Source organism: Elephantulus edwardii, unplaced genomic scaffold (genome assembly GCF_000299155.1).
Source record: "Elephantulus edwardii isolate Elephantulus edwardi_28Jun2011 unplaced genomic scaffold, EleEdw1.0 scaffold00075, whole genome shotgun sequence".
Classification (NCBI taxonomy): domain Eukaryota; kingdom Metazoa; phylum Chordata; class Mammalia; order Macroscelidea; family Macroscelididae; genus Elephantulus; species Elephantulus edwardii.
The window spans coordinates 1,284,095-1,302,707 of NW_006399825.1; the positions used below are offsets into that span (position 1 = coordinate 1,284,095).

Sequence of the window (18,613 nt, forward strand, 5' to 3'; positions counted from 1 at the left end):
CAACATGTCCAAAGTATGTCAGACGAAGCCCCAGAATCCTTGCCTCCAAGGAGTAGCTTGTTTTAATCCTCTCCAAGATGAATCTGTTTGTTTTCCTGGCAGTCCATGGTACATTCAGTACTCTTCTCTCAGTACTATTCTCCAGCACCACAGCTCAAAAGCATCAACTCTCCTTCTGTCCTCCCTAGTCACTGTCCAAGTCTCTGATGCATAACAAGCGATTGCAAAGACCATGGCCTGTATCAGGCGCACCTTAGTCTCCAGAGAGACACCATTGCTCCTGAGTACTTTAGGAAAACTTTCATTCTGTGAATAAAGCTAAACTGATGACATCTAACCATAATTGCTGATTTCATTCCATTTTGAAAAAAAAAAAATTTAGAGTTTTTTTTTTTTAAAAAGAGCATTATGCCAGGAAAAGTAGAGAATCAGCCAAAAAGAGGAAGACCTTCAACAAGATGGATTAACACAATGAATACAGCAATGGACTTGAGCATGGCAGACTGTAAGGACGGTTCAGAGCAGATCTGCCGTTAATAGTTGCTGAGTATTAGTCAAGTTGACAGCATCTAACAGCAGTGACATATTATCATCATTTTTGTAGCTAATAGAGAAGAGTTTAATATTCTCAAAGCTATTTCCATAGACATGTACAGCTTTTCAAAGAGAAAGTATGCTAACAATCCTAAATGTGCCAGTCATTTTTATTATAACCACTCTGATTTTATTCCTTAGTCATTTATATAAAGAAGCATGACTAGTTAATGGAAGTGCACAAAATTCTTTAGTATTGCTCAAGAAACACAGAAAACAACCAACAACATCTGACCAAAATCAATCAGTACTGCACAAAATAACTGAGACACACGGAAGGCAAACAGAGAAATAAACCATAGTATTTCTTCCATATATGAGTTATGATCAGAATTTTTAAATACTATAAAACAAAAATACTCCTATTTTATGGATAATCTACACATAAAATATTGCAAAACATCACACTATGTCATAAAACTTAAGAATCAAGAATGCGAAAGGATGTACTTTCAAATGTGTTGTACCCAATATTGAATATCACATTACCAGTTCCAAAGCCTCTGATGGTGATAAACTCTGGTTGCATGGTCTGTAGGGAGTTTCACTGCTAACCCAGAAGTGGACGGGTTCAAACTCACCAACAACTCCAAAGGAAAAAGTCTGGCAATCTCCTCACTTGCCATTTACAGAAACCTGCTTGAGGGCCAGCTCTGAAGTCAGTTCCAAATCAACTGCTATGAGTTTGAAGTGTTTTGTTGGGTTTTTGTTTGAGGTTTTTTCTTTTTTGATAGGGGAAGGTTTGGAAATTTTTTGCTTATTTTTAAATCAAAGCACAAAGGGGACCTGGTGGTATAGTGATTAAGTACTCAATTACTAACAAAAAGATCTGTCATTCTTACTCAGTTGCTATTCCAGGGGAGAAAGATGTGTCAGACAGCTTCCAATAAAGATTTACAGCCTTGGAAACACAGTGGCACAGCTGTACCCTGCTCTCCAGAGTTTCTGTGTGCCTTTATGACTGAACAGCAACGTTGTCTTTGTTTTAAAAACTCAAACAACTACTTGTTAAATGACCCCAATAAAAGTTCTTTGAACTTATCCAAATGACTGTTTCTTTGTAAAGTTTCAATTGTTTCTGTGATTATAAAATGTGTGCAGAGGTGAAAGAAGTCCTAGAGAAAAACAAATAAATAAAAATCACCCATGATGGCCCCCTCAACAAAAATTAGCATTTCACTAAGTTTCTTTTCTGTCATTAATTTTGCTACTGTAGATGACAACACGTTGCATCCTCAATTTGATTTCCTGATTTGCTGCTCTACTCATCAAAAGTATTTTCACAAGTGATTAAAAACTCTTCATTTCATAGAATTTAAGTATCTTTATCCTTATCTTCTGTTTCTCCCAGATAGTATGTAAAATATTCCATAATCAGAAATGAACCACAATGTAGACTTAGTAAGCTCTGAAATGTTACCATGCAATCAAGCTATCACAATTTAAATATTTATATAGCACCTATCACTGAAGTGTCCACAGGCTGACAAACATTCTCAGTAATCATGAAACAAAATAGAGATATTTACTCTATAGGAAGGGACTAAAAAGTTTTGGCGTGGTGCCTTTAAATGGAAATAGGATTTGTCAAACAATTCAAACCCTATTAAGAGTATCAACTACAAATCTAGCTGCATTTATGGGGAGCATATGATAATGGCACTTTATGGCACAAATTAATCAAAGGTATGAAGAATCTGTAAGCCAATATAAAATTTTACAAAATGAAGAATATTTATATAAAGATTAAACTTCAAAACCAACATTTCATATACTGACTGAATACTATAAGAGCCAAACTACCTAATAACTTCTGAAGAGTTCAAAGTAATTGATTTGAATTTATTCCCTTAAAGCACAAGCCAACAATTTATACATTTTCAGCAAAATAAAATTCTAAGAAAAAAATCATCCCAATTAGATTTTCAAAACAGGAAATGGAAACACATCTTCTCTTACTATTAAAACTGAACTCAGATAGAGGAAAGGGGATGGGAAGGGGAGAGAGGAACATATACAACAATGAATGAAAAAAAAAGTAAATAAAATAAAACTGTTGTCAAGCAGATTCTGAATCACTGTGACCCATGAGTTACAAAGCAGAAATGCTCAATAGGAATTTCTTGGTTTCAGAGAAGCAGAGGACCACGTTTTTCCCAGGATGCTACAGGGTAAGTTCAGACAGTCAATAATCAATCAACAATCAAGTATAAACAGTTTATACTACTCAGCGACCATCCTTAACATTGGGTCCACAAATAAAATAGAAAGCATTAATGTAATTCACTCTCTGCCCTCAATAAGACCAATACATCATTGATCAATACATCATTTTGAACCATGCCGTGTTTCCTTGTTCTGTTCTGATGACTACTTCCTGGTCCAAATATAAGTTTCAAATGAGCATAGCCAGGTGTTCTGGGATTCCCATTCTTAATGTTAGTTATAATTTGTTGTGATCCGCACAGACAAAACTGCCTTGCATAGTCAATGAAACACAGATAGACATAATTCTGTTATTCACTACCTTTAGCCAAGAGCCACCTGGCGTTTGCTATGATGCCCATAATGCCACCACCTCATCAAAACCCAGCTTGTATTTCTGGTAGTTTTTAATCAATGTACTATCCCAGTGGTTTTTGGTTAATCTAGAGCAGAATTTTGCTTGTGTGTGATATTTGTGATATTGTTTGATAATTCCCACACTCCATTGAATCACTTAAAAAAAAAAATAGCAGTAAATATGAATCCCTTCCAGTCAGTTAAACTGTATTATCTGGTATTTAATCTACAACTTTAAATGATATGATCTTAATGGAAGAGTGTCTGACAAGAGCTGCTATTTCATTATCATTAATTTTGCCTCCACAACTTTAAGAAGAAGGTAGTATTACTCCTCCTATGTGATAAATTAAAAACAAAACAAAACATCAATTGCCTTCAGATTGATGTGGACTTTTGGTGACCCCAAAGTGGTACAGGACAGAACTTTCAAAAAATTAACCTGTCTGTAAGTCTTTCTTCCAAGATATCTCCAGATGAGTTTTAACAACCAGCCTTCATGTTATTAGTCCAGCATTTAACACTTTTCACTACCCTGAAATTCCTTATGTTATTACACTAAACACACACACACACACACACACACACACACAAATCCATTGCTATCAAGTTGGACTCTCCACTGGGTACAAAAGGCACAAAGGGCCACAGGAAGCAACTGCTCATCTTTCCCAACAGAGATGTTGATGGATTTGAACTTGCAGGGAGGCATGGATTTTTCGGTTAGGAACAAACACCCTGCACAATAGAGCGTCAAGAAGCCAATGCTAAATCAAAGAGCTGAAAAGAAGATTTCAAAAGGCAGTTTGAGACAATGAAAAATGGTATAACGAAATGTGCAAACAGCTGGAGTGAGAGAACAAAAAGGGAAAAACTCACTCAACATTACCTAAACTGAAAGAGCTTCAAGTTCCAGTACTGAGAGATGTTATGGGCACAATCTGGAATGATGCAGGAAGCATAAGAAGAAGATGGAAGGAACCAGAATCGCTGCACCAAAAAGAATTAGCTAACTCTAAAAAATATCCAGAAGTACCATATGAACAAGAACCAGTGGCAATGAAGAATGTTCAAACTACACTGAATGCACTGGCAAAAAACAGGGCCTTAGGAATCAACAGAATACCAATTAACGCGGGTTGTTTTTTTTCATTATCATAATAAAAATGTAACAAATATTAAACATAAAACAAAGAGAGTTCTGAGATGTTAAATAAGATAGGCTTGCTTGCTGGCATCTTTTGTCAGTGCTGGTTACAGAAGAGGTAAAAGTTCACACAAGATTGCCAGTGGGCCACATTTCTAAGACCAAGTGACATATGTGCTAAAGAAAGTGATACATGTGCTAAAGAACTAACGAATAAGAATTAATTTCGTAGGAAGTAATGTGTGCCAGCAAAGTTCATGGACAGTATAAACCACCCCTTACACATTACATCACCTAAATGCCTTCAGTCTAAAGACATATGCCGAGCCAATGCGTGGCTAGCCTTCCTGTCTTCTGTCCAGTAGTGATTCTCTCAGGCTCTTCCACTTTCTCCAAATCTTGAGGAGTACTAGATTATACCAATATTATGTCTCTAAAAGACCGTATAACAATGTTAAAAACCACAAAATAATAACCCAAAGAATTAATCATTTGACATTGATCTGGTCTTCTCTACACAAACAAAATATTAGCATAAATTTTTCTACCAATTTATTACAGGCTATTTTCATTTATGAATACCATTATATTTTTATATGATTTACTTAATCAGTGTTCAGTTAGATCTGTGTCCAACCAACATTTCCAAACTAGTGCACTTAGGACTAGTTAATTGCTTGCAGAAATTCCACTGAAAACATTTTAAAACTCTAGTCATAGTTCCCTACAGAGGATAAGAGTCAATTCAATTATTATGTAAGCACAAAAGAATGAAGAGAATGGGTAAAATGAGGCTACTGCTTTAATAATTGTACTGCAACATAAGTCCTATTTATCTAGAAAATACAATTCCAATTACAGCTAAAACAAATCACTAATAGTAAAAACAGGCAAATGACAAACTGTAAGTTCCCTCCTATCAAATGAAAACACAACCACTATATTTCACATTTAACAATCTTATAAAAATGAAAACAAATAAATAGCCTCCTTAAAAGAATCTATTTTATGCTATATGGATTTATAACTAAATTCACAGTTTGTATTTTTTTAAATAGAAACACTTCAGATAAATTTAAAATTTTAAAATTTTTCTAATGGCAATATTTCTATAAAGAAATCTACTTGTGATGCCATTTAATAAGCACCGACTAAAATAAATTTGTCACGCCAAAATGGACCGCTGGTGGCCTAGTGGCAAGAAGCTGTGCTGCAACCCTGAAAGAATATAGTTTGAGGCCAACAGCAGCTTTGTGAGAGAAAGATGAGCAATCTCCTCCCATGTGATTAACTACCTCTGAAATCCCACTGGAGGGACAATTATGGGTCGGTTCCAACTCTATGATACACAAAAAGAACAATATAAAATGAAATAGGAAATAATTTTGTTTTCTAAATATTATACTTCTGGGTTTTATCTACTTTCATTCAGGGTAATGTCTGCCATACTCAAACGTGAAGCCATTAATTTCTATGAGAGGATATTGTTGTTGTTGTTGTTATGTGTTGTTGAGTGGTCTGTGGCTCAGAGCGACCCTACGTACAACAGCCCTAAACCCTGCTCTATCCTGTGCCAATTTTATTTCTGACACACTTACCTTCATTACCCCAGTCACTGAATCAATCCACCTCATCAAGTTTCTTCCTCTCTTTTGCTGTCCCTCCATCCTCCCAAGCATGACTTCCCTCTCCAAGGACTGATCCTGCCTTGCAACATGCCCAAAATATGTCAGACGAAGCTTCAGAATCCCTGCCTCCATGGAGTAGCCTGGTCTCACCTTCTCTAGGACGAAACTGTTTGTTCTCCTAGCAGTCCATGGTATATATATTCAATATCCTCTCCAGCACCACAGCTCAAAGGTATCAATTCTTCTATTATCCCTTGTCATTAGCAAGTAACTGTAAAGACTATGGTCTGGTTCAGGTGCACCTTAGTCTCCAGACTAACATCATTGCTGTTAAGTACTTTGGAGAAGTTTCTGACAGCAGACTTTCCCAATGCATATGACAGTAAGTATTAAAATGATAAAACCATGATATTTTTATCCAACTTGGAATTTTCTAACATCTTCAATTCTATTAGCAATCATGTAGACTAAAACAATGACTGAATAATCCAAAACTCACTATTTCAATAAAGGCTTAAACAGGTGGAGGGGCTTTTTTGTTGGTTGGTTGGTTAGTCGTTTTGGTTCATTTGATTCTAAATTTATCCTATCAAACTTCTAGATTACAAATAGATTAAACCAACAGCACACAGTTGGTGACATTTTCTAGAAGCCAAGTTCACAAAACCGGCCCTGGAAACAACTAGCACCAAAAAAAAAAAAATAAAAAAAAAAAAAAAAATATATATATATATGATATTTTTATATTTTTATTACTGAACACATAAAATATCTGACAATGATAATGTCCCTTTGAGAACTAAGGTGTGCCTGCTTTCTTTTCTAACACTTGTTATGCATCTGAGAACTGGACAATAAATAAGGATGACAGAAGAAGAATCAATGCCTCTTCATTGTGGTATGAGAGAGGACTACAGACTATATGATGGACTCCCAAAAGAACAGAGAAGTAATGACTGAAATAATGACTGTTTCATGGACTGCCAAAAGAACGTCATAGAGAAGGTGTGCCAGGATGCTTCTTGGAGGCAAAGATGATAAAGCTTTGTCCCATACTTTGGACATGCTGCTAGGAGAGATACTCCTTACAGGGACATACTTGGAAAGGTGGTAGATCAGCAAAAGACAGGAAGACTCTAAGCCAGATGAACTGACAGTAATTGCAGCAATGGGTTTGAGTGTGTCTGGTATTGTGAGGATGGCACAGGATAGGGTACATTTCAAACTGTTGTTCACAGGTTGGTATGAGTTGTATGTAACACAAGTACAACCACAATAAAAGATAAAACAGAAACTGTACTTACATGAACTTCTCATGAACTATAGTTATTCAATAAGAATCTCTAACAGTTCATGAAGTGCTTTGCATATCTATCATTAAATCGCTGAAGAATAAGTGACAACTCTTCTGTTTTAGTAAGAAATGGGAGTGAGGTCAAAGGAAATTTTTTCTTAATTTACTACTTGATCATAAAAATGACTTGAATTTTCACTTTCATAAAAATGTATCATGAGTTCATAGATTTTTTTTTTAATTTTACATGCAATCTGGGCAGTAAATTTGGTTAGTTTGAATGAGAATCTGTTATAAGATCTATGACTCCTAACGAACATGGATTTTCCCTATCACTTAGGTAAATTTAGAACTTTTTGTGACATACACCATAGAGAACATAACAAAAGGATGGGCAAAAAAGTAATAAATGCAAAATTCAAGTTTCAAAAATGTGACTTGATAGACTTGTTATTAGATCATTTTTCTCCTCTCTATGGATGACTTAAGTCAGTTTAATCATTAGAACAATTATAGAAGGGGATCTATATTTCAGATTAGAAGTCATTTCTTTCTTTCCCATCAGTTTACCTGCCAACCAGTCAGCATGTACAATAGGCTAGGTACAAGGCCAGAATATTTGAAGGAAATGTTTATGAGTGAAACAGTGAGGCAAAGAGATGTGATCTCTTTTGCAATAAATACTGTTATGATCTGGATCTAACTTATTTGGTTCCTGAGCATAAAAATTATTTTCTCTGATGATGTTAATTGGCTTTTTCCTTTCAGTATTATGCTGCTGAGACAGGACCTTAAAGTATAAACTCCCAAGCAAGGGGATGATTCATATGACCAAAAAGAGTACTTCATCCTCAGAAGTATGTTCTAAATGGCCTTATTAATTTGATAGTCTAAAATATTTAATGTAAAAGTCAGGATCATTTCAGTGATATAGGTTCATACTACTTAAAAATCTGCTGAGGATATTGACTTTACATAACAGGATATTACTTCACATAGAAAATTTCCCCTCAAAAAAAGCATTTCTGACATCAAACTTTCATACAATAGGCTTATTTAAATAGATTATATTCAGAGAGGAGGAAACACTTCACAGAGACATAGTATAAATATTTAGCTGTTTATACTTTAGAAGAAAGAAAAATTCAAATCCTATTAAATCAAAACCATGGGCATCCTGCCTAAAAGTATTTCAATATTCAGATGAGGTACTGTGGAAGATAGAAAAATATTCCTTAAAATTTTAAACAGATATTGTAGGGAAGAATCTCTTATTTAAGGCTAACATGAACATAAAAGTGTATTTCTTTACAAATATATACACACACAAATGTATACATATAAACACATATGCGTGTGTATATGAGTGGCAAAAATACAAGACCAACTTCTACATTTAAAACTACTTCAAACTATTATAAACATCATAGACAGATATCTGTGTGTGTATATATATATACACATACATTTGTATATATATTTGTATATATGTACATGTATGTATATATACAAATATATATACACACACACACACACACACACACAAATATGTTTGTCCTTGTACACCATTAAGTTGGAATCAACTCATACCTGACCCTCCAGTGGGTTTTCAGAGGTAGTGAACAGCATAGGAAGAGAATGTCCATCCTTCTCGCATGGAGTAGCTGGTGGATTCATGTGCCTTTGGGATTGTAGCTCAGCTTCTTACCACCAGGTCAACAGATATATATAAAATAAATGACCATGTCATACATTTTAAGATTATAATTTCAGTAATTCCCAATGTAACACTGGAGATATGCCTCAAGTTAATGAATTCATATTTTTTACATGGGAGATGAAAGAATGGATGTATTTAAAGTTACTATCTTTTTACTTGCATTTTCCATAGTTGACCTTATAGTATAAAGTTAAGTATAGCCCCAAAGAGAAGCTAATCTTAATTCTTTAGAAATTCCAAGCTATCAAAATCACTAATCCTTTTTACAGCAAAAGGAGACAAGATTTCCATCTGGTATCCACAAAAGTGGTATTTATATAAGAAATCATGGGAAGTCACCAACTCTTCACAGAGATTGCTATAATGTTCATTCATTAAAATTACTAGTAACTTTGTCACTCTAGGTTCCTTAGTTACAAAGAGAGGGGCCTATATTATAAACATAAGCACTTTCATTTCTAAAGAGCCAGTGATAATGCAATTACAGACTCACCACTGGGAGCAGGATTCACCCTACATATACATGCTCTCCTTGTCTATACAAACCAGACAGCAAAAGGCAGTATCATAATTAACCAAGTATCTTGATACTATATAATTTATCAATCAGGATGAAATAAAGGGCCTTTCCTCTGAGAACTCTTTTAATCCCCTTTCCAATTAAGGTTATGTTAAAGTATGTGCAACTATGTTAAAGGAAGTAAAGATGAAAATATCAGACTTGACCACTATTAAAGTCTCTAAAGGCATATAAGTGAGTTATAAAGATCATGCGTGCAACTTGAAAGACTACATATTAAGAGTCATCATTAAATGTATGTAACTCCTCTTTATGACTGAAGATGTGATATTAGTACTCTTACACATCTCTGTAGCTGTACTGTCTAATGCGATAGTCATTATTAGCCACATGTAGGTCATTTCACACTGATAATGTGAAATGCAGCTAGACCAAACTGAGATGTGTTACTGTTACTACTCCTGCTGCCTCTGCTGCTCCTGCTCTTCCTCCTCATTGCCAAGTTATAACCAACTCACAGCTGACCCTACAGAAGATTTCTGGAGGCTGTAAATCAGATGGGAGATTTCTTATCTTTCTCCCACATAGCTACTGGTGAATTAAAAATGCACACCAGATACTCTAGATCTATACAGAACAAAACAAGACTGTCAATTATTTCTATTATTATTTATATTCAATTATTATTGATATTGACCACATGCTAACATGATATAAGGGGTTAAATAGAGCATAGAATTATTAGCATTATGAATCTGCTCTCGTTATATTTCTGGTGCATAGCATTTATCTTATTTTATAAGATCAAGTGCTTATTTTATATTTCACAGTTTATAGGACTGTATTTACCAAAGCCACTGGGTGACACTGTTTCTCCATTGAATTGATAAAAGCAAAGCAATTTCCTGGCAGAGCAAAAAAGGAGAAAAGACACACACATGTCTGCCCCCATGATCAATAAAGAAAATGCTAAAATTTTTAAAAATTAACACATTGGTAAGTAATCATATTAATGCTAGGAGGACTGACTATGCTTGATAACTTTAATTAATAACCACTGACAGAGTCTTTAATAATAAATGACAGTTTTAATCACGTCAAATGGTCAGAGGGTGTTTAGTTAGTGACTTTTCCCAAATAACTTTCCATCTTCTAAACAGTTATGTTCTTCATGACCTCATTTCATATTACATGCTATTTACTAACATTTTATTGGATTAGGAACTTTGCAAAATGATTCAGGTGAACAAAATGGCAAATACTGTCTGTGCTATATTACTGATTTGCAGCTATTTCTTACTTCAATATATCAATTTCTGAAAAATTCTAAACATATTGAAATATTTTTAAAAGTCAATATTCAAACCACTGAAGATTCTGTTTGATGAGACATACTCTACAAACTTTACAATGCAATTAACATTCATTTATGGAACAAATTAAAGTCCAGAATAACACAATCCAGAGACTTCAATGTAAGGGCTCAAAAAAATTTCATGTTATGTGTACATCTGCTGGGCATTACTCAGTCTTTTAATTTTGAATGAGAATTCAGAGTTAGCTCCAAGTGTAAAATCACAAATGATACCTAGGTTTAAAATTATTAGTCTGACTCTTTTTCCTACTCTGTTGCTCCAGCAGCACATTCAAGTCCAAGAGAGAACTGGATAAGGGCCAACATTTTGCCTTAGGCTGTCTACATACATTAAACTCTCTCTCCCACAGTCTCCTGCTCTCTAAAATCGGACTAATACTGGTCTCCTAACTGAACCCTGTACAGAATTAAGCATTTGAAGACATAGCACAAAAAGCAACTTGCAACCATAAACCACCAGATATTAAAAAATCATCAACTGTTATACTGAAGTATAACATGCCCTGCATCCTGCAATACTCTACCTCTCTCAGAACATCCCATAATCATTTTCATTTCAAGAAAGAAAAAAAAAGCCCATGCCTTCAAAGCATACAACTGCTCAACATTTAAACATTTATGTTTCACCGTTTTGTGTTAGAGTCTGATGAAATCTAAAGAATTTCTCCACAGAAGAACAATCAAATCAAATTTTGCACAGGATACAAAAGGACAGATTCAAGAGACCTGATTCAGAATGAAAACCTGCTCTAAAGTATTGTCTGCATTTCTTCAATTATTGTCTAAGAAACTATTTCATTATTTTAGTCCAATTCCCCTTTTCCTGTGTTGAAGTCTCATTTCTCTAGTCACTAAGCTTTAAGGAGTCATTACAGTGTCATACAGGACTTGGTGTAATTTGTATGAATTTTAGCATGAGGCAAAACTGAGATAAAATGTGTTGATTCAACATTTCATCTGTTGGCTGACCAAAGACTTTTATGGATAATATGAACCAAGGCAGCATCTTCTTTTGCAGCTGTATTGCATATTAAGGATGAACACATATGGTTGACTATTATTTTTGGCAATTGATAATTGAGTAAATAGCTGAGCGATGCCACTAGGGCACCAGAGCTCCCTACAACTCCTACAAATCCTTCAGAACTTTTTTCAGTGATCAAACCATTGTACTTTATGTCAACAACAGTTCAAACACAGATTTCTAATTTAAAGTTGAAACCATCTGCAAGCATGTTACAAGGTATCGAGTCAGAACCAACTCATAGCTGCCCCTACAGCAGATTTTCAGACTGTAAATCACATGAAGTATTTGTTTCTCCCACAGAGACACTGATAGATGTAAATCATATGCCTTTGGATTGGCCTAACTCCTAATACACTATGCCACTTGAATTTCCTATCTGCAAGCCTAGTCTTACTCACAAGGTCCTAAAAAATTAGTAGCAATAATAAAAAATTATACATATACACAATTATGAAAAGAACTCAAATTTCTAAGTAAAGAGAATTATGTTTATTTGAATATTTTAAAAATATATACTTAGATATAAAAACATGGGGCTTTCTAGTTCTTTGGGGGTATATTCTGAAATATTTGCTAGAGCTTCCTTAAACTCATGCAAAATATAATCTCAAAATGGGTTGTAAACATCAAATATTGTTTACTTCTTGTAAAGAAGGTACATCAGATAGAAGAGGAAGATTCCACAGAACAAGAAATTCATGGCAACTGAGTAAACAAGTTACTATAAATATGGACGGTTCTGCATAATTGTACAAAATTATAGCGACTTTCCTTATGATCCTTATTTCACCATTCCAAAACCTCTTGGGATACTACCTGATATGATACTATAGTTTCATTGATTATGTCCCTACATCCATGAGATCACATCTTACGACCAACATGTTTTCTGAAAAACAAAACTGAACACAAAATGAACTTATTGTACAGATATATTAAATAATGCCAGTTTTCTCTGCTTCCTACATAGGTTCTATTGGGCTGTAACACAAAATCATATTATCTGAGGCACTCTAGTATATTCTCCATGGAAGCATATTTCTAGTTTTGTGATTTATAAAGACCTTCAGCAACAAAATAAGTGAGAAATTGTATTATTTCATTTAGTAGTAAAATTAAACTCAGCATAGCTTTTATTTAGCTACAGTCTTGAAGATTAGTGTGTTCAGCGCCTTAATTCCTAACAGAATACTACAAATTCACACAAATGTCACTACAGACATAATGAATGTTTTTTCATGCCACTGTCACTCACCCTGCTTGCCTGCACCCCCTCCCCCCAAGGCTTTTCAAAATGTATTTCATACACAGAGTCACTGTTCTGGTTGTTTATTTAATTAACATGACAGCCCAGCATACACAGCATTTCTTTCAGTTCTACAGTTTTAACTTTTTACACTTTAGACTCAATGCAGAAAGAATAAGATTACTGTTTTGACTCCTTCAACCTCTGTAAATTTATATAGATTCACTGACTATTTCTGTCAGTTAAAACAGTTTTTTCATTATGCTTTAAATATCTGTATTCACAAAGTAAAATCCCAATTTTGTCCCTGCCAAAAAAAAGTCCTTGGGCCTCACCTTTCCCAAGGGATAAGAAAGAAAATCTTGTGTTGTTTTTTTCTTCCTTTTCCAGTATTTTCCTAAGTTGACATTAATTAATTTTAATTCTGTCACCACATCATAAATAATCAATATTGCTGTCCACATCACTATAAGCTGAGTAATACTAGTGAAATGTGATAGAAGTGACAGTATAAATTAAAAATCCATACTTGTCTATGAAATGTATTAGTCTAAGAAATATATTACATTGAAATAAACTGAGTTTAAATAATAATAATTCTATATTTCTATATGGATTTATATACCTTATTATCTGTATTACATTAGTAATCAAGTTACATTTTTATCAAACATATCACAAAGTCCCATCTAGTGCCTATTATAAAAAACCATATTCATTTCTTCTATTTTTATGTTGTTATTCTTTTTGTATTTTCAACAGTATGAACATTTCCTTTTGATGCTAATGGTGAAAAGTTAATTGTAATTTCAATAACCAATCTTTGGGTTAAATTGCTATAAAAATGCTTCATTTTCAATTAAAGATGTTTGAGAGTTTAGAGATATATTAATTGTAAATCATTTCAATTTTACCTACATATATAATGTAAAAGTAAGTATTTGCACATTTTTAACTGCTATTTATACCCTTGGGCACATTTATACCCATCACAGAGGGGTTTTTCATTAAGAGCTAAAAATGTGTTAATAGGGAGTGCATACACCTTATGATTATTTTATACGAAAGCGTAGACATACATACTAGATTGAAACACGCAAAATTTTATGTTAGTAAAATGGCATTAATTTAGAATCATTTCGAGATTAATGGTAAAGCTAGCCACAATAATTAGAGGAGAATGTATTCTTTAATGGTGGAAGTTAATAGAAAGACATCCCTTCAAACACAGCTTAAAAATGTTAAAATTTCCAGTGGATATTTTTGACTTAGAAAATAATATTTCTATCATGCACAACGCTAGGTATCTCTGTATATTTTAGTAACTGGTGATGAAGTTGTGAGGAGGAAGACATAATTTCTCTCAGATGTGGACATTTGCTTAGAAAAGATGTACAAATACACTTAAACAGAAACACTTGCCCACCAAAAAAAAGTTCAATGGTCTGTTCATCAACAAAATCATCCTCAATTTGGTGACACTAGCCTGGCAGGGCAGAAATAAAAGCCACCCAGATGCTGTCAACTTTGGTTTTTTATTCAGAGTAAAGATATATCCACTTTCATTCATAGATGCACTCAGTATCTGATTACTTTTATAATCAGACTCTAAACTCTTCTTTGTTTGAAGTCATCTTTACTACTTGCAATATAAAGTTCAATTCACTATGCAACACCCTATTTATAGATTAAAGAGGGAAATGCTAAAGAGAGGATAGAGAGGGCTGGTTTGTCTTACGAGAATTTTATCATTTGCTCTCCTTGCACATTTAGAACTGCAAGTCACTGAAGAAAGAGTTTGTAATCAACTTAGTGGCCACTGTCACTTATACACAGAAGAAAATACTGAAATTCTCGTACTCTCAAACCTCAGGATGAGTAAGTTTCAAGTAAACTGAACCTCAAGAGGCTATGTTTTACATGCTTACCATTATTTAAAATTGACTTGTTGGCTATGAATATTGCCTTGACTTGAGAGTAGACTTCACTCCTTCCCCAGTACACACATCAGCACTCAGAGGAGTGTAGCATGCTTGTTTTATAATTATCTGGATTACTGACTTCATAAAGTATGCAGATGACATTGGTACACTTTGAACCCTTAATCAAAAGTTTGTTTCCTCATGATAAAATAGATAAGCTATTTATTATATGGCTCCTGAACTTTTCACACTGTTAGGCTAACGTATGAACTTTCTCTATCCTATAAGATTTTGCTAGTTAGCTCTCCTTTTCAATCCAACAATTATATTCAATAAGGTTAACAACTTGATACATAAATATCAGTCTCAAGTGATATATATGCACCATAATACATTAAAGTATAAATTTTTCAACAGCAGGCACTAACAAAATACTCTTTCAAACGCAATTCTCAATTATTACAGAACCCCACAGATTACTCAAACTCTCCACTTTTTTTACTCAAACCATAGAAAATCAATAAAAAAAAATCCTGGCTAATTCACATAAACATAGTATCTTAAATGTCATTAACTCTTTAACTCCTAAATATCAATATGAAATTTTACTCCATTGGCTGAATGAAATTAATCTGGGGTCAATTTATTATTAAATCATGGAAATTAAATTTTTCCTTATAAATTATTATTTGATTTTGTGGTAATCATATTTCACTATGACAAAGAATAATATGTTCTAAATATTTAAAGGAGTGGTAATTTCATTCAAAAGATTTGCATGAGATGATCAAAATAAATTAAAATCTATTTCCTCCTTAATTGCTTTTATGCTTAAGTATTTTGTTATCTTTTTACCACAAGTACACTCAGCCACTAGCCTATTTTCTCCCCTCTACTTTGAGCAAGTTTAAACCTAAGAAATATTTGTTTTATCTAAACAGAAAGCTAAATAAGTACATTTGTTTTAAAATAAACACAGAGACTATGATGCTGTCATCCATTCTGCTAAATAATGTCAAACAACCACAGATCTGTGTAATCAACTCCATTTCAGAAACAAATTAGTCACCCACACCATATGGTGACTACAATTTCTTAGAAATACCTCAATGACTATTTACAAAATAAAATGAGGGGGGAGAAAAATCTTACTATATATCAAAATGCTCCTTCTTTCCTAAAATTGTCATAATCTTAGCACATGAAGCACAAATTTAAAGAGGAAAGTGTAAATTTCCACTTGTTTTCCAGCTAGCTCTCCATCAGTCTCATGAAGTGTCAAGTTGGCTTCATGTTATGGAAAGGTGAACACTTTACTTTGATCAGCACTTTTATACAATTTCTATTTTAAATACAGATTTTATTACTACAGCAACTACGCAGTAGGTTTTCATAAAAATTTATCATCTTAAAAACCCTGGTGAGCAGCTATACTTTGTCCTCGATGGTCCTATGCATAGGAATAGACTCAACAGCTATGGGTTTGGATTAATTTGGGACATAATAATGATATTTTAGGTCTTAAAACACTTAATAAAATAAAAGTGGGGGGTCTGCTCAAAAACCCAATAAACTTTTACTTGCAACTTAATACCAGGTTTCTCCTCTTTTCTGAAAGAGATGTATGTAGCACTAGCAATCTTTAAAATATCCTCCTCAGTTAACGTTTCCCAAATGATTTCTGCAAATTCACTTGAATTAGAGTATTAATTAAAGACGGATATACTTAGAGACATTGTATTTTTCAGTTGACACCAATAGCGTAGTTTTAACAATTTCTAAAAAAGTACTGTTCTTCAAATTAATAATTAAGATTTTCATCCAAATCGCACTAGCACGTAACATATGCTCCTAAATAATATTTCAAAGCAAACTGGACACCATGAGACACAATCCCATGACCTAAAACTTGATGCAGCAGTATTTGAAAGTGTGTATGTATCTCATCTTCAAGAATGCCTTCCTTGGCTCAAAAATTATTTTCTGATTTTCATAAACGCTTACCTGTCACTTTATAAGAAGTAAATTTTAGAAAATTAAATCCATACGTTGAAAATTCACCCAGCACTAAAAGCTAAACTTAATTCTGAAATTCCTGCTTAAAGAGGAAAGTGTGAAAATACTTAAATGCAAGGAAGTCACAGGCCAGGTGTAGCAGATCTAAAAAGTTTGCCCAGCTGTGTATGACCCTGAAAATGTCATCTATTTTGTTACTTCTTTCTGTTTCTTGTTCAAATTATAGTTTGCGACAGAAAGAAAGCAAACAGTGTTCATTTCCCACTAAGTTTAAAGTTTCACCACTTTTCTAGGCTATCTTCTTTTTAGATCCCAGCGCTCGGATTCCCTCCATCCTGCCCGGGATCCCAAGTGTTTCAAGTTTTCCAGTAGAGGCGAGAGAGAGTGCCTACCTGTTCCCTCGGTATGCAGGGCAGGGAGGTCCTCCGATGGGACTTGCTGCTGCAGCCCGACATCTCGGTGGACACCACGGAGCTGGACCGCCTCCTCCTCTTAAACACCAGGATATCTTCCTTGGTCCCAGCAATCAGCTGGGACCCAAAATGCTCCTTCGGAGCCGCCCCCGCCGACTGAGGCAAGATTTGTTCCACGTAACTGGCCAGGAGGATCCCCAGCACGCCGGCCAAGTACGCCAGGTAAGGTCTCCAAGCGACCTTGAATCTCTCTAAGGAAATGAGGGACACCGTCCTGACCGCGCTAGTCAAGGCGATCATGAGGACGCCCAGTCTCAGCCTCAGCACCAGCCATGTCGCGGCGGCCAAACAGCTGAGCACCACCCCCGCGGCGGGGAGCGAGAGTAAGTGATCCTCCCCGACGCCCAGCCCAATCTGGACAAGCGCTTCCCCCCCGCAGCAGGCGGCCAGCAGCGCAACAGCCAGAGGCAGGCGCACCCCGGCGCGCAGGAGGTACAAGCCCATCCAGAAGAAGGCACACAGGAGACTGAAGAGCAGCGCCGAGGGCTGCAGCCAGGGACTGAGCAGCGCGCCGCCCCCCGGAGCACCTCCCCGAGGCCCTGCGAAGACGCCCCCTTCAGTTCCCGGGGCCGCTTCCTCCGCCGCCGCCACCTCACTGCTCGGCTCCAGGTCACAGCCGACCTCCCCGCGGACCAGCCTCACCAGCAGCGCCAAGAGGAAGGACAGGGAGCCCGCGCACAGAGCCGAGGAAAGTTTCCTGGAGCGCCGGAGCAGCTGCAACCCCAGGTCTCCCCAGCAGCCGCTGCAGCCCGAGTGCCGGGGCGGCGAGGGGCCAGCACAAGCGTGGCAGTCAGGGCCCGCTGCGGGGGCTTGGCTTACCCCACCGCGGCCGGGCTTGTCCGAGACTCGGGCGGCCTCGCCGGGCACTGCCATGGTGTGCCCTCTTCACGGCCCCCACCCCAAAGCTACCCTGATGCCCACTCTCAAACACACATAGACTCACTCAACTCTTTTCCGGGTACCCCCCTCTGAATCGCTACTTCTCTTCTCCAGGCCCTGGAGCCACAGGAAGTTTCAGCTTTTGAATAAATCCCGCGGAATCCCAGATGCTCCAAAAGAGACTCCTTCAAGTTGAAAGGCTGAAGCGAC

At 35.8% G+C, this 18,613-nt stretch overlaps 1 protein-coding gene across 1 annotated transcript in view; it reads right to left on the bottom strand.

Moving 5' to 3' along the window:
* Positions 1-18,407, bottom strand: part of PDE3A (phosphodiesterase 3A, cGMP-inhibited) — a 458,178-nt gene extending 439,771 nt beyond the window's left edge. Inside the window, exon 1 of the mRNA XM_006889065.1 lies at positions 17,444-18,407. Coding sequence (XP_006889127.1) covers positions 17,444-18,397 — 954 coding nt within the window. The 5' untranslated portion in view covers positions 18,398-18,407. The remainder of the gene's footprint in view (positions 1-17,443) is intronic.
* Between the last annotated feature and the right edge of the window lie 206 nt (positions 18,408-18,613).